This window comes from Berkeleyomyces rouxiae (assembly GCF_048999995.1).
Source record: "Berkeleyomyces rouxiae strain 22BRR77 chromosome Unknown BrBRR77_ptg000185l, whole genome shotgun sequence".
Classification (NCBI taxonomy): domain Eukaryota; kingdom Fungi; phylum Ascomycota; class Sordariomycetes; order Microascales; family Ceratocystidaceae; genus Berkeleyomyces; species Berkeleyomyces rouxiae.
Genome location: NW_027396535.1, coordinates 749 through 15,107, shown reverse-complemented (window position 1 = coordinate 15,107; position 14,359 = coordinate 749). Strand labels below are relative to the sequence as shown.

General features: G+C 52.4%; 5 protein-coding genes across 5 annotated transcripts; 2 read left to right on the top strand and 3 right to left on the bottom strand.

The window, feature by feature from the left end:
* Positions 1-22: 22 nt before the first annotated feature.
* BROUX77_008260 (uncharacterized protein) lies at positions 23-1,834 on the bottom strand (the record flags this gene model as incomplete). The annotated part of the gene is made up of 1 exon (XM_073753444.1): positions 23-1,834. The coding sequence occupies one exon, from the start codon at positions 1,832-1,834 to the stop codon at positions 23-25; it is 1,812 nt and encodes a 603-aa protein (XP_073601507.1).
* Positions 1,835-2,743: 909 nt separating this feature from the next.
* On the top strand, positions 2,744-3,910 carry BROUX77_008259 (uncharacterized protein; the record flags this gene model as incomplete). The annotated part of the gene is made up of 1 exon (XM_073753443.1): positions 2,744-3,910. One exon carries the CDS (start codon positions 2,744-2,746, stop codon positions 3,908-3,910), a length of 1,167 nt encoding a protein of 388 aa, XP_073601506.1.
* Positions 3,911-4,813: 903 nt separating this feature from the next.
* BROUX77_008258 (uncharacterized protein) lies at positions 4,814-8,749 on the bottom strand (the record flags this gene model as incomplete). The annotated part of the gene is made up of 1 exon (XM_073753442.1): positions 4,814-8,749. The coding sequence occupies one exon, from the start codon at positions 8,747-8,749 to the stop codon at positions 4,814-4,816; it is 3,936 nt and encodes a 1,311-aa protein (XP_073601505.1).
* A 56-nt stretch (positions 8,750-8,805) lies between these two features.
* BROUX77_008257 (uncharacterized protein) lies at positions 8,806-10,536 on the bottom strand (the record flags this gene model as incomplete). Its single annotated transcript, XM_073753441.1, has 1 exon — positions 8,806-10,536. The coding sequence occupies one exon, from the start codon at positions 10,534-10,536 to the stop codon at positions 8,806-8,808; it is 1,731 nt and encodes a 576-aa protein (XP_073601504.1).
* A 386-nt stretch (positions 10,537-10,922) lies between these two features.
* Positions 10,923-13,661, top strand: BROUX77_008256 (uncharacterized protein; the record flags this gene model as incomplete). Its single annotated transcript, XM_073753440.1, has 1 exon — positions 10,923-13,661. One exon carries the CDS (start codon positions 10,923-10,925, stop codon positions 13,659-13,661), a length of 2,739 nt encoding a protein of 912 aa, XP_073601503.1.
* Between the last annotated feature and the right edge of the window lie 698 nt (positions 13,662-14,359).

The following is a 14,359-nucleotide window of genomic DNA, read 5'->3' as shown; positions in this document are numbered from 1 at the left end:
ATGACTGATTTCCACAGCAGTACTAAGATCGTCTGGCGTTAGGCATCCTCTTGTAGAATTCTGCAACCTTCTCAGGTGCATTGGCTAAATGGTCCAGAGGTTCCCAGGAGGGTCCATCATGTTCATAGCCCTCCCAAACTACTTGATATTGCAGAGGGCCACGCGAAGACACGCCTATAATTTCCTTGACCACAAATTCTTCCTCGCCATCTACTATGACGGGAGGAGGAGGAGGGTTTTTCTGGCCAGGAAGAGGATCCGACGCACATGGTTCCAGCAGACAAACGTGGAAGACGGGATGAACCTTCATAGTGGCAGGGAGTGCCAACTCGTAGGCATGCGAAGACACCTTCCGTAGAATCTTAAATGGGCCAAGCTTCTTGAAGTCCAACTTCTTTGAAGGACGAGTAGTTCGAATATTTCTACTCAAAAGCCACACTAAGTCCCCTTCTCGAAGGAGAGGGGCGGAAGATTTGTGTCGATTCGCGTACTCGGTCATCCGCTCACGGCTCCACGTAATTTCAGTCTTTAAAAACTGACAAATGTTGTCAAGCTCTTTAACAAAGTTCCGCAACGGGCCTTTTTCCACAGAGACTGGGAGCGACTCACGCCCACTTCTGGGGTGAAACCCGTGGTTCGCAAAGAAGGGCGTCAGCATAGTAGAACTGGACTCGGAGTCATTGTAAGAGAACTCCGCCAAGGGCAAAAGATCAGCCCAATTGTCCTGTCTATAGTTGGTGTAACCCCGCAGGTATTGCTCCAAAATAGAGTTCACACGCTCAGTCTGACCATCGGTCTGAGGGTGGAACGCAGTACTCAGATTTTGCTTTATGCCCAACAGTTTGGCTAAAGCCTTGGAAAAAGCCGACGTAAACAGACTACCCCTGTCGGACACAATGTCCAATGGCAGACCGTGGAGCCTATACACTGCTGACAAATAGAGCTTAGCAAAACCTGCAGCATCCAGCGAGGAATCGCAAGGTATAAAGTGAGCCATTTTGCTAAGCCTATCGACGACAACGAGAATCATGTCAAAAGAATTGGAGACCGGCAAGCCGGTGATAAAATCAAGGGACACAGATGTCCACCGAGCTTGCGGAATGGTCAGAGGTTTCAGTAGACCGTAGGGACTATGTCGCGCGGACTTGATCCGTTGGCAGACCTCACAATTTCGGATGTACCGGATGACATCACGACGCATCCCGGGCCACCAGTATTCCCGAACAAGAAGTTCAAAAGTGTTCTTTTGTCCAGGGTGTCCGCTAGGCATAATATCATGACAATTCTTCAATGCACGAACTCGTAGATCCTCGTTCGGCAAATATAGAAGGTCGTTGACAAACAAAAGACCGTCATTGTCAAGCCTGCAGACACTGAGGTCCACATCTGGAGGTTTGGTCGACTGGCCTCGAAGAGCAGAAATAACATCAAGAGCCCACTTGTCCGTGGATAGCGCGATTTTTACCTCGTCTACCAAAGACATGGTACCAATAAAATTTTCAGGGGGAATAATAGGAGCACACAGCTCTTTATCCTCCTCAGAAGAAGAAGAAACGAGGTCTTCGTAGCGTCTGGTCAGGGCATCAGCTCTAGAATTCAAGGAGCCAGGCCTATAAGTGATGACATAACGGTACTCGCTCAGTTCCATAGCCCACCTCGCTTGCCGTCTGTTCATGGCCGGAATTTGCTTAAGAACGGCTAAATTCCGATGGTCCGTCAATACCAGAACAGGTTTTTCCAGACTTTCAACCATGAATCGCCACGACTTTAGAGACTCCACAATGGCTAACAACTCCTTGTCACCTACGCCGTAGTTACACTGGGCAGGATTCATTTTTTGAGAGAAATAGGCCACGGGGTGTAGTAGAAGCCCCTTGTGTCATGAATAGCTATCCTGACACTGCTCATGCTAAGGGTTATGCATGAGACCTACCCCACTCTTCTTTTCCACAACGCCGAAGGTCGGCGACCTATGAAGATGCGCTTATGGCACAGGTTGGTCTGTGTAGATCGTGAGTTGATCAACGGATATGAGGTTGTCGTGGGATGTGCTGAGCACGGGTGCTCTGATAGACGTTGTTCTGCTGCTGCGGAGTTTTCTTGTTGCAATTGCCATTGCGTGCTTAGGTGGGGGTTGTTATCTGGTTCGATTGTTACGAACCTGTTACGTCTTGTTTACACGAGACTTATTTTTTGTTCGTAGTTAGATGTTGATTGTTTCTAGCTTGGGAAGACAGAGTTTTGTCAGGAGCGCCGACAACATAAATATCGTCGTCTCCTGCCCTGAGTTGATCAGGTTTACTCTTGTTCTCCAAGCTTAACAATCACATGCACTTGCTTACCTTCTTCTTCTTCTTTATACCATTCTGTTCTTGCTTTCTTTGCAGTTCAACCTTTCTTCTTCTTTGAAGTGTGTGATTGTTCCTCCTCCTTCCTCTTTGTGCCGCTCTATTCTCAGAATAGCCATCTAAGTTGTGTGTTGCCTCTTCATCTCAACCGACCATACGTCTTAGCACTCTGTCTAACTGACGTCTTCCTCCACAGGCCCGACTGTCCACCTCAGGAACCTATCATTGTCCCGAGTCGTTGGCTGTACCCGGAACCCTAATCCTTTCTTCGGGCCCTATCCGTAATATTTTGTTAAGCTTCATTTGAAGACCCGACGCTATTACAACTTTGGCTCTCTTTGGCACTTTTTTCTCTCCTCATTTATTTTTCCCTCTCTATTACGTTTCAACTCGCAATGGCCCTCACTCGCGAAATGATCGAGCATCTCAATACGTTCCTCCTGTCGATTCCTGACCGAACTCCTGAGAACTGGCATCTCGGTGCCCTTCCTAGGGAGTTCAGTGCTGAGATCAAAATGGCTATTGTGGCGGCTTACATGTCTGGTCTGCGCACCGACGATGGTGCCCCGCCCATCCCCGTTGGCTCTGTTCCTGATGCGGCTCAGGTTTACTGGGCTGCGTTCCAGGCTGGCGCTGAAGCCCGCTTCAACTCCCTTGAGTCTCTTCCCCGAGTCAAACGGGAAGAGGATGCCGATCCGTTGAAAGAGGCCGACAAGCATCTTGATGTCGTGCCCTATGATGGCAATCAGCAAGGCTTCCAGGCGTTCCAGAGGCAACTTGCGGTCAAATTTGCTGCTGCACCCAAGCACCACCGCACGGAGCAGCGCAAGCTGATGACTGCCTTCTCCTACCTTAGAGATGGCGCTCTGGATTGGGCCATGCCTCGGATGGACCCGGCCACTGGACACATGAACTTTGAAACGTACGACGATTTTATGAAATCGTTAGCTGAGGCTTTCGATGACCCTGACTGGCGCATGACTGCGACCCAGCAGATCTTCGACTTAAAGCAGACAGGTACTTGTACTGCCTATCACTCTGCTTTTACAACGCTGTTGAAGAAACTCGGTTGGGCCGACGCTGATTTCACCATTGCACTATTTCAGCGAGGCCTCAAGCCCCACATACAGGACGCTCTGGCTTGGAACACCTATCCTGCCCCTAAGGGAACGCTTGATCAGTTCGCTAATTTCTGCAACACGCTGGACAATACGATCAACAACCGAACCCGGGGAAACAACGGGAAAATCCAACCGCCTCCTGGTGTGGTCCCCTTTCAGCAAGATTCTCGTTCGAGAAATGCTGGCGCCCAAAAAGCTGTCCCCAACACCAAGCCAGCTAAGGGTACCTCTGCAGGTCCCGATGCCAACGGTCTACCCTTCCGTAAGACTGCTGACGGCAAAATGGCAAAGGGTGTTTGTTGGAAGTGTGGCGCAAAGGACCACATGCTAAAGGCTTGCCCCAAAAACAACCTTGCTCTTCGCGCAGCTACTGTCCCTTCTCCCTCCACTTCTACCCGGGCTCCCTCGACGGCCCCTGCGCCTGATGCGTCAAAAAACTAGAAGGGCTACCGACCCATTCCCCTCTGGTCCTGGCTAGCCCTGACGCTGCTGATGAGGGTCTCTTGAGAATCAGCACTTGTTCTCTTGATAATGCTATCGATTATGGTAACTCTCCCCCTCTGGTTATTCCTGTGACAGTGAATAATTCCATTGAGGCCTACGCTATGGTGGATTCGGGATCAACAACTTGTTTTGTGGATTCTGAATTTATAGCAAGGCATCAGATTCCTACTGTTCTCAAGGCCAGAGCCGAGTCGCTCCATGTTGTTGATGGTAGTGAAACTGCTGCGGGTAAAGTGACCCACCAAGTTCCTTTGTCCCTCTCTTTTCCTAATTATTCAGAAACTTTGGTTTTTCAAATCACGAAGCTTGGGGGCTACCACATCATCCTGGGGAAATGCTGGCTCGACGCCCATAACCCGGAAATTTCTTGGCCTTCCAATACGCTCAAGATATCGGTTACTTCTACCGCCGATGGCAATGCTGTGGCAGCTTCTGATTCTTCTTCTTCTTCTTCTTCTGTTTCGACTGCTTCTACTGATTCTGGCGCTTCGTTTGATTTTTCTTATACAAAAAACGACAAAAATATTGCTTCTACCGCTGGCAGTCAGATTGAGGGATCTGCTCCTGCTTCAGCCACTTCACCCCTTCCTTCTTTTATTGCACAATCGTCAGCTGTGTCTTGTTCCTGTGTGACGGTGTCGTCTCAGGCTTTTTTTTTTTTTTTTTTTTTTTTATTCATTACTCGCATGGAACCTGATAGGGTTATGGCGAGGTGCAGTAAATCTACACATAGCAAGGTACAATAAAACAACATCCAAACTCCAGCAAAAATCAACGACAAAGGAAATACGTCGTGGTCGACACAGTAATTTGTCCAAAGACACAAGCACCAACTCCTCCTCACTCCTCAACTTCCTCCACTCTCCTCCCACCACTACTTTCTCTTCTCCCCACACCTTCTACCCAGGCCTTCGTGCAAAAACCCGTCTTGCGAACAAACTTCAGCAGCACCTCGGTTCCGTTATTCGTATTGAAGAGCGTCGGGAGATCTAGCGACTTAGGACTCAATGCCATGGCCATCTCTTGACGCTCTGCAGAAAATGCGGCGCAGTGCAGCAGCACATGCTCAACGCTCTCGCTTTCATGTTCTTGACAACGGCGGCACCGGTCCGAGTCCGTCTTCTTGATGAGCAGCAGGTAGGGCAACAAGTTGCCTTTACCCACCTTCATCTGGAAGTACGCCGAGGTTAGCCATCTTGGTCCGGAAACCTTGGGCGCCTTAGCACGGAGAACTGGATCACCACCGATGGTACGCAGGTAGTGCGAGCCGTGGGAGGGACCAGCGGCGGTGTCTCGCTCAAAAGCCCAGAGAGTCTCCCACTTGTCCATGGTAAACCTCCTAACCCTGGCGAAGACACTGCCCAGTGAGCTGAACTTGCGTTCATCATCACTCTCGAGAGCCTGGCGTGCAACCGCGTCTGCAATCTCGTTCCCCACTATGCCCATGTGCCCGGGACACCACATCACCGTGACTGGCGACGTGAATGTACCTAGGACGCGGCGGGCCTGCCACGCGAAGTGGCCGTGTTTGCGGAGCCGCGCAATGGCAGCTTGGCTGTCGACAAACACATAGCAGGGGCGAGCTTGCTTTGTTATTTTTTCTGTTTTGGCGAGGAGCGTGAGTGCCTCCACGATGGCGGCGCTCTCGCAGTCTGCAACCTCCACATCTTGCAGTCGATGACTGACTTTCGTTTTGATTTCACCGGTTTTGGTATCGACCACGCACGCTGCAAGCGAGCACCTGGAGCCTTCTTTGGAGCCGTCCGTATACACGGTGACGGCATCGTTCGGAAGTCTTGACAAGAACTGGGCATGCCTGACGGCAGCGTCCTCCTTGGGTCCAGGGTCGACGACGATGGAGATGCGGTCGGTCAGTGGCGGCTGCCAGGGACTATCCCACTCCTGTCGGCGACGTTCTCGTCTCCACATGCCTGCCACCAATGGCTTCAACTCGCGCATGATGCAGCCGAGTCGAGTCTTGACACTCATGTTATGCCCCAGGAGAGGCAGGTCTGAGTCATCGGGGGCAAGCTCGTCCTTGTCGGGTTGGGACGCAACACGGACGGGATGGTTGCGTTGGAGGCGGAGAGTGCGAGCGGCGTAGGCCATGCGTGCTTTGGCGAATCGAATAGAGGGGGGCGGGAGGCCGGCCTCGACTTCGACGGCGCGTGTTGGTGAACCGCGGAATGTACCTAGGATACGGGCGGCAGCTTGGCTTTGCAGTTTCTGGTATACCCTTTGCAGACTGAGCTGGGGTTTTGACGGGTCATACCAGAGAATTGATCCGTAATCGGCGACGGTACCCACACAGGAGATGTAGAGCTGACGGAGTGCCGCGATGGACAGTCCACGCGTGTTCGAAGCGAGCCGAAGCAAGCCGCGGAACGCGATCTCAGCCTTTTGGGTCCGTGCCTGGACGTGCTGTTTAAACGAAAGTCTGTTGTCGAAATGGAAACCTAGCCACTTGACCATCTTTTGGGGACGCACAGTGACATCACCTACTCGGACAGTTTGGGAGGCCCACTTTGCAGCATCGGTGTAGTGGATGAGCTCAGTTTTGCTCTCTTCAAACTCAATGCCGTAGTCACGAGCCTTGGCCCGCAGCTCCGTCACGAGTTCTTCGAGAAGCGCCGCTGAACGCCTCGGGCTTTTGGACGCCACGGTTACGCTGAAGTCGTCTATATACGACAGCTGAAGTTGTGGTGTGTCGCCGGCCACCCGAGCCACTATATGCCGAGCATACAACAGGAAGAGTAGAGGACTGATGGGGGAACCTTGGGGGATGCCGATGTTAACCGGGGTCATCGGAAACGGCTGACCCTCGATGTGCAGGCCGACAGTACGGTCCTGGAGGAACGAAGCAACCCATTTTCGGAACACCAGGGGAAGACCGAGCTCACGTAAGCTGCGCATCAAGCAGGGCTTTGACACGTGGTCGAAAGCGCCCTTGACGTCAAGGAAGAGAGTGCTTGGAACGAGCTTCATCTCCTTGACCTTCTGCAGGTGGCTGACGTATACGAGAGCGGCGTCCATGGCTGAACGCTGTTTGCGGCCTCCCAGTTGAGTGTCGTCTAGAAGCGAGCTGTCATGGCAATTAGCGAGGTACCCTAAGCGGGTCGCAAAGACTTTCTCGAGCACTTTGCCTAGACAGTTGAGCAGTGAGATGATGCGGTAGGACTTTACGACTGAATAATCAGCCTTTCCGTCTTTCGCGAGCACAATCCCAGTAGCTTGCTTCCAGAGTGTGGGGTGTATTCCGAGGCGAGACAGGGCTTTGTAGACGGAGAGAAAGGGCGCGGGATGGGCCTCAAAGGCGATCTGGATGATCTTGGCGTTCATGCCGTCGGGCCCGGGGGCCTTCTTGGCGTTGGCGGACATGATTGCCTCCTTGATCTCGTGGTCTGTAAGGTCAGGCCAGGGGTATATGCTTCGGTCGGTGTCGTTCGGGGGGGTGTCGTGGGGGGTGTCGTGATGGGGGTCGTGATGGGGGTCGTGTGTATCCGCAATGTCAGGTCGGGGGTCGACACCTGCGCTAGACGTAGCACCCAGTAGCGTCAGGAAAGCCTTTTCCTTCTCCTCGGGGGTATTGGCTAACCCGTCTGGCCCCTGGATGGGGGGGAAGTAACTCGCCGTAGCTGGCTTGGTGTATTTCCAGGCTGTGTAGACCTTTTCGTTGTCAGCGTCAGAAAGAAAGGTAGTCCAGTGAGTAGACTTAGCATCTTCGACAGCATGGGTGTACTTGTTGCGAATCGAATGAAACTCAACCAGCGACAGCCTGCCTCGTCTGTATCTTCTCTCTGCGCGCGATGCGGCCTGACGTTGTGATTGTAGCTCGGGCGTCCACCATGGCTTTGCGCGGGCACTGTGCCTCTTCACTGACATGCACCTCTGACAAGCAGATTGCAGGGCCTCGGAAAGCAGTCGCGCCATTGCGTCACCGTCTGCAGAAATCTCTGCCAGGGACAGCTGAAGCTCAAGGTCAGCCTGGCCAGCCAGCCATTCCTTGCGAAACAGCGACCAGTCGGCCGTCTTGGTGTTGAACGCCGGGTTACGTGTTAGGGTTTTGGGTGTGGTGGTGCTGACGTAATCAAAACTGATGGCCCGGTGATCGGAGCCCGTCTCCTGAAGATACCTCCAGTTCGTAAACAGGCCCGGTCGAGACCGCAGGGAAAATGCGAGGTCGATCACCGAGGTCGTGCTGCTGTTGACGTATGTGCCGCCGTTGCGTTCAACGTAGTCGTCGTCGACAATCAGGGTGGCATTCTGCGACATCAGCCAGTTAGCAAAAGAGTCAGCTCGTGGTTCGTGGGGATGCTCTCGCTGGGAATTCCACCAATGGTGATGGAGATTGAAGTCGCCGAGAAGCAAAGTACTGGTGTCAATATTGCGCGATAAAAGATTGGTGCGCTCAATGGTATAGGGGCGGGGTTGGGTCTCGGGGACAGGCTGCACAGTCAGCTGGCGTTCGTTGTAGACATTGAGAAGCGAAAACGGCTCCGACGCAAGGATGCGCAGGGTCTGAATATCACTCTCAGCATCGCCAAACTCGAACAGCACAGAAAACGGCAGGCCTTGGCGGACGTAGGTCAGGACCCGCGGGCGCAAAGGCATGGCCTCGAGATTCCTAACATTAAACGGCACAACCAGGGTGAAGCCCGGCTGCGTCAATGTTCTATACCCAGCTTTGAGTTTTATGGTATAAGGCTCCTGGATGCAGACAATGTCCGCCTTTCCGGTTGCAGCAGCCTCAAGTATTGTCTCATGAACAGCCTTCATTTTGTGCACGTTGTGCTGAAGGATGCGTAGACGTTGTCCGGCCGTAGGGCCCTCTTTCATAGGCGAGGGGGGCCGTCTGTCGTAGATTTGCGGTCAACGTAGGGCACTGCTGGGACAATAGCGCCGCCGACGTTGACGTTTTTGCCGACACACTTGTCGTAGTCAGCCTGGGTCAGGGCCTCGACGACCACCGAGCCAGCCTGCTTACCCTTGGCAGGGACCACAAGCCAGCGCAGCGAGTCGGAGATCTTGACGCCGTTGAAGTCCGCCATGTCCTTGGGCAGCTCCTTGAGACTGTCGAAACCGTCTTCAATCGGCACACCGTGGATGACAAAGCAGAGCTTTGACGACTTGTGGGTTCTGGAGCCGGGAGATGTGGCGCGCGTGAACTCGCAGGCGCCAAAGCAGGACAGCTCCTTGACCACGCGCTGCAGATTGGAGGTCATCAATCTGACGGCCTCACTGTCCACAGCGTGCAGCAAGATGTTGCCCGCCTTGGTGCGCTGGACCGCAGACACTGCAGTCTTGCCAAGAAGGCGGTTCACCGCGTCGCGCACGCGTCGCTGGGGCAGCGCGCTGGCTCTCGACTCGGGTGTGGTGACAATAACGACGGCCGTTTTCTCGCGAGGGGCAGTCGTGGTGGTCGTGGTGGTGGTCGTGTTGGGGGCGGGGGTCGTGGTTTTGTCGGCAGCCTTCTTCTGGGCGCGCTTGGCGACTACGGTCCACGTGTCGGGGGACTCAGTGGGCGCGTCGGCATCAGCCATAGCCGTGTCCGGGGCGGGAGGCGCGGCGGCGTCATCGGTAGTAGTAGTGGCGGTCGAGGTGGTGGTCGAGGTAGTGGTGTCGGGTGTGCTGGACTGGTCGCCAGCGGTGTCGATGACCATAGCATCAGCCTGGTCAGTGGCGGCGGTTGCGGCGGTTGCGGCGGTCGCAGCATTTTTTTTGGCCTTTTTGCCGCGGCGTCTGCGCTTATTGGCCTTAGGCGCAGGGGTGGCGTTTTTTTTGCTGGCACAGGGCTCACTGCCCAGGACAGAAGGCGCGGCTGGCACCTCAGGTGTCTGCGTCGCAGCCTCGCTGTACGCAGCCACGGCTTCAGCCTCGTGTGCTGGCTTGGGGCGGGCAGCCTTTGAGACTTCCATCTCAACCAGCGTCTTGTGGTCGTGGCGCGACATTACGACGAGCCCGCACTCGTTGCCAAACTGGCGCAGGATGCGCATCAGCTGGGCCTCGGAGGCTGACTCCTTGAGTCGTTCTAGAACAAGGAAGACCTCGTTCATGATGGCGGCGTTCTGCTCGTCGCGCCGGCGCTTGCGCTCCAACATGAGAGCAATCTCTCGGGCGCGCTTCGCCGGAATCGTCTGGTCGTTGTTGTTGTTGTTGGTGTTGTTGGTGTTGTTGGTGTCGTTCTCATCGCGCTGAGCCTGGCTGAACACGAACAGGTTCCCATCCAGTGCATTAGGCGTCGGCGTTGTCGCGTCCGAGTCGCGCGAGTCGGGTGTCGAGGGAATCTCAACCACCGGCGCATCTTCAACACCTGCATCGACTTTCATCGATGAGGTGACGGGCGCAGGCTGCGACGGTGAACGCAGCAGCTCGTCGTCGTCGGAACGCGGTTCCTGGCTCGCCATCTGGGCAAAACTCAGCCCCAGGCGCGTCGTGCGGCGCGTTTCATCGCGCGCGGTCGGTTTCTTGTCTATTTTGTTCGATGCACTGCTCGAACTAGTCTTAGAATCAATTGAGCTGTTGCTCAGAGTCGTTTTGGTGAGTTTTTCTGTCGATTTGGCCATTTTTGATGCAGGTGTATATCTGTTGGCCTTGTGCTTAGCCCGTGTCTGTCTGGGTATTGACAGTTGCTTCGTTGTCTCAGGCTTTGCATCGCTTTGCCAAAGCTGAGAAACTACAGATTTATCGTGTCACCGCTCAGGAAGTCCTGGATTATCTCAATCAGGAGGACCTAACTCCGGAACAAGAGCATGCACGGCTCCTTGAACGCATCCCGAAGAAATACCATGACCTACTTCCTCTGTTCTCTCGAGAAGGTGCTGATCAACTACCACCTCACCGGGACATTGATCATGCGATTAACTTCGTTCCCGATGCGAAATACCCCAAGGCCCCGCTGTACGATATGACTCCACTCGAGTTACAGGCTGTCAAAAAATATCTAGATGGCATGCTTGCTAAAGGCTTTATTTCCTCTTCCTCTTCGCCGCTGGCTTCCCCGATTCTTTTTGCTAGGAAGCCAGGCAGTTTACGATTCTGTGTTGATTTCCGAGCCGTCAATGATATCACCATCAAAGACGTAACTCCTCTGCCTCGGATCAATGAATCACTGCGCACGGCGGCTACGGGAAACATTTTTACAAAGCTGGATCTGAGAGCTGCGTACCACTTGATTCGCATCAAGAAAGGTGATGAATACAAGACAGCTTTCAGAACTCGATATGGCATTTTTGAGTACAATGTGATGCCGTTTGGGCTCACCAATGCTCCTGCCACGTGTCAGAAATATGTCAGCGAGGTCTTGTCGGAGTATTTGGACATATTCTGTGTCTGTTACTTGGATGATATCCTGGTGTTCTCTCTGAACCAAGAGGAACATGATGTTCATGTGCGCAAAGTCCTGCTAAAATTAGCGCAGGCCAGTCTGTTTGTCAAGGGTGAAAAATGCGAATTCGACAAGACTGAAACTACCTTTGTTGGCTTTGTTATTTCAGCCGATGCTCTGAAGATGGACCCCGCTAAAGTTGCGGCTGTCCGTGAGTGGGAGGCTCCCCGAACTGTTAAGGGAGTCCAGTCCTTTTTGGGTTTTGCCAATTTCTATAGGAGGTTCATCCGTGACTTCTCTAGAATCTGCACACCTCTCTTCGAGTTGACTAAAAAGACGCAATCTTTTGTCTGGTCCTCTGAATGTGAGGCAGCATTTCACACCCTGAAGGACCTTTTCTGCTCTGAACCTATCCTCAAGCACTTTGATTACCTGTTGGACACTGTTATTGAAACAGACGCGTCTGACCGTGTAATATCTGCCGTCATGTCTCAATACCACCCGACTGACAAGGGGCTTCTACTACACCCCGTGGCCTATTTCTCTCAAAAAATGAATCCTGCCCAGTGTAACTACGGCGTAGGTGACAAGGAGTTGTTAGCCATTGTGGAGTCTCTAAAGTCGTGGCGATTCATGGTTGAAAGTCTGGAAAAACCTGTTCTGGTATTGACGGACCATCGGAATTTAGCCGTTCTTAAGCAAATTCCGGCCATGAACAGACGGCAAGCGAGGTGGGCTATGGAACTGAGCGAGTACCGTTATGTCATCACTTATAGGCCTGGCTCCTTGAATTCTAGAGCTGATGCCCTGACCAGACGCTACGAAGACCTCGTTTCTTCTTCTTCTGAGGAGGATAAAGAGCTGTGTGCTCCTATTATTCCCCCTGAAAATTTTATTGGTACCATGTCTTTGGTAGACGAGGTAAAAATCGCGCTATCCACGGACAAGTGGGCTCTTGATGTTATTTCTGCTCTTCGAGGCCAGTCGACCAAACCTCCAGATGTGGACCTCAGTGTCTGCAGGCTTGACAATGACGGTCTTTTGTTTGTCAACGACCTTCTATATTTGCCGAACGAGGATCTACGAGTTCGTGCATTGAAGAATTGTCATGATATTATGCCTAGCGGACACCCTGGACAAAAGAACACTTTTGAACTTCTTGTTCGGGAATACTGGTGGCCCGGGATGCGTCGTGATGTCATCCGGTACATCCGAAATTGTGAGGTCTGCCAACGGATCAAGTCCGCGCGACATAGTCCCTACGGTCTACTGAAACCTCTGACCATTCCGCAAGCTCGGTGGACATCTGTGTCCCTTGATTTTATCACCGGCTTGCCGGTCTCCAATTCTTTTGACATGATTCTCGTTGTCGTCGATAGGCTTAGCAAAATGGCTCACTTTATACCTTGCGATTCCTCGCTGGATGCTGCAGGTTTTGCTAAGCTCTATTTGTCAGCAGTGTATAGGCTCCACGGTCTGCCATTGGACATTGTGTCCGACAGGGGTAGTCTGTTTACGTCGGCTTTTTCCAAGGCTTTAGCCAAACTGTTGGGCATAAAGCAAAATCTGAGTACTGCGTTCCACCCTCAGACCGATGGTCAGACTGAGCGTGTGAACTCTATTTTGGAGCAATACCTGCGGGGTTACACCAACTATAGACAGGACAATTGGGCTGATCTTTTGCCCTTGGCGGAGTTCTCTTACAATGACTCCGAGTCCAGTTCTACTATGCTGACGCCCTTCTTTGCGAACCACGGGTTTCACCCCAGAAGTGGGCGTGAGTCGCTCCCAGTCTCTGTGGAAAAAGGCCCGTTGCGGAACTTTGTTAAAGAGCTTGACAACATTTGTCAGTTTTTAAAGACTGAAATTACGTGGAGCCGTGAGCGGATGACCGAGTACGCGAATCGACACAAATCTTCCGCCCCTCTCCTTCGAGAAGGGGACTTAGTGTGGCTTTTGAGTAGAAATATTCGAACTACTCGTCCTTCAAAGAAGTTGGACTTCAAGAAGCTTGGCCCATTTAAGATTCTACGGAAGGTGTCTTCGCATGCCTACGAGTTGGCACTCCCTGCCACTATGAAGGTTCATCCCGTCTTCCACGTTTGTCTGCTGGAACCATGTGCGTCGGATCCTCTTCCTGGCCAGAAAAACCCTCCTCCTCCTCCCGTCATAGTAGATGGCGAGGAAGAATTTGTGGTCAAGGAAATTATAGGCGTGTCTTCGCGTGGCCCTCTGCAATATCAAGTAGTTTGGGAGGGCTATGAACATGATGGACCCTCCTGGGAACCTCTGGACCATTTAGCCAATGCACCTGAGAAGGTTGCAGAATTCTACAAGAGGATGCCTAACGCCAGACGATCTTAGTACTGCTGTGGAAATCAGTCATAAAAAGGGGGGCTACTGTCATGAATAGCTATCCTGACACTGCTCATGCTAAGGGTTATGCATGAGACCTACCCCACTCTTCTTTTCCACAACGCCGAAGGTCGGCGACCTATGAAGATGCGCTTATGGCACAGGTTGGTCTGTGTAGATCGTGAGTTGATCAACGGATATGAGGTTGTCGTGGGATGTGCTGAGCACGGGTGCTCTGATAGACGTTGTTCTGCTGCTGCGGAGTTTTCTTGTTGCAATTGCCATTGCGTGCTTAGGTGGGGGTTGTTATCTGGTTCGATTGTTACGAACCTGTTACGTCTTGTTTACACGAGACTTATTTTTTGTTCGTAGTTAGATGTTGATTGTTTCTAGCTTGGGAAGACAGAGTTTTGTCAGGAGCGCCGACAACATAAATATCGTCGTCTCCTGCCCTGAGTTGATCAGGTTTACTCTTGTTCTCCAAGCTTAACAATCACATGCACTTGCTTACCTTCTTCTTCTTCTTTATACCATTCTGTTCTTGCTTTCTTTGCAGTTCAACCTTTCTTCTTCTTTGAAGTGTGTGATTGTTCCTCCTCCTTCCTCTTTGTGCCGCTCTATTCTCAGAATAGCCATCTAAGTTGTGTGTTGCCTCTTCATCTCAACCGACCATACGTCTTAGCACTCTGTCTAACTGACGTCTTCCT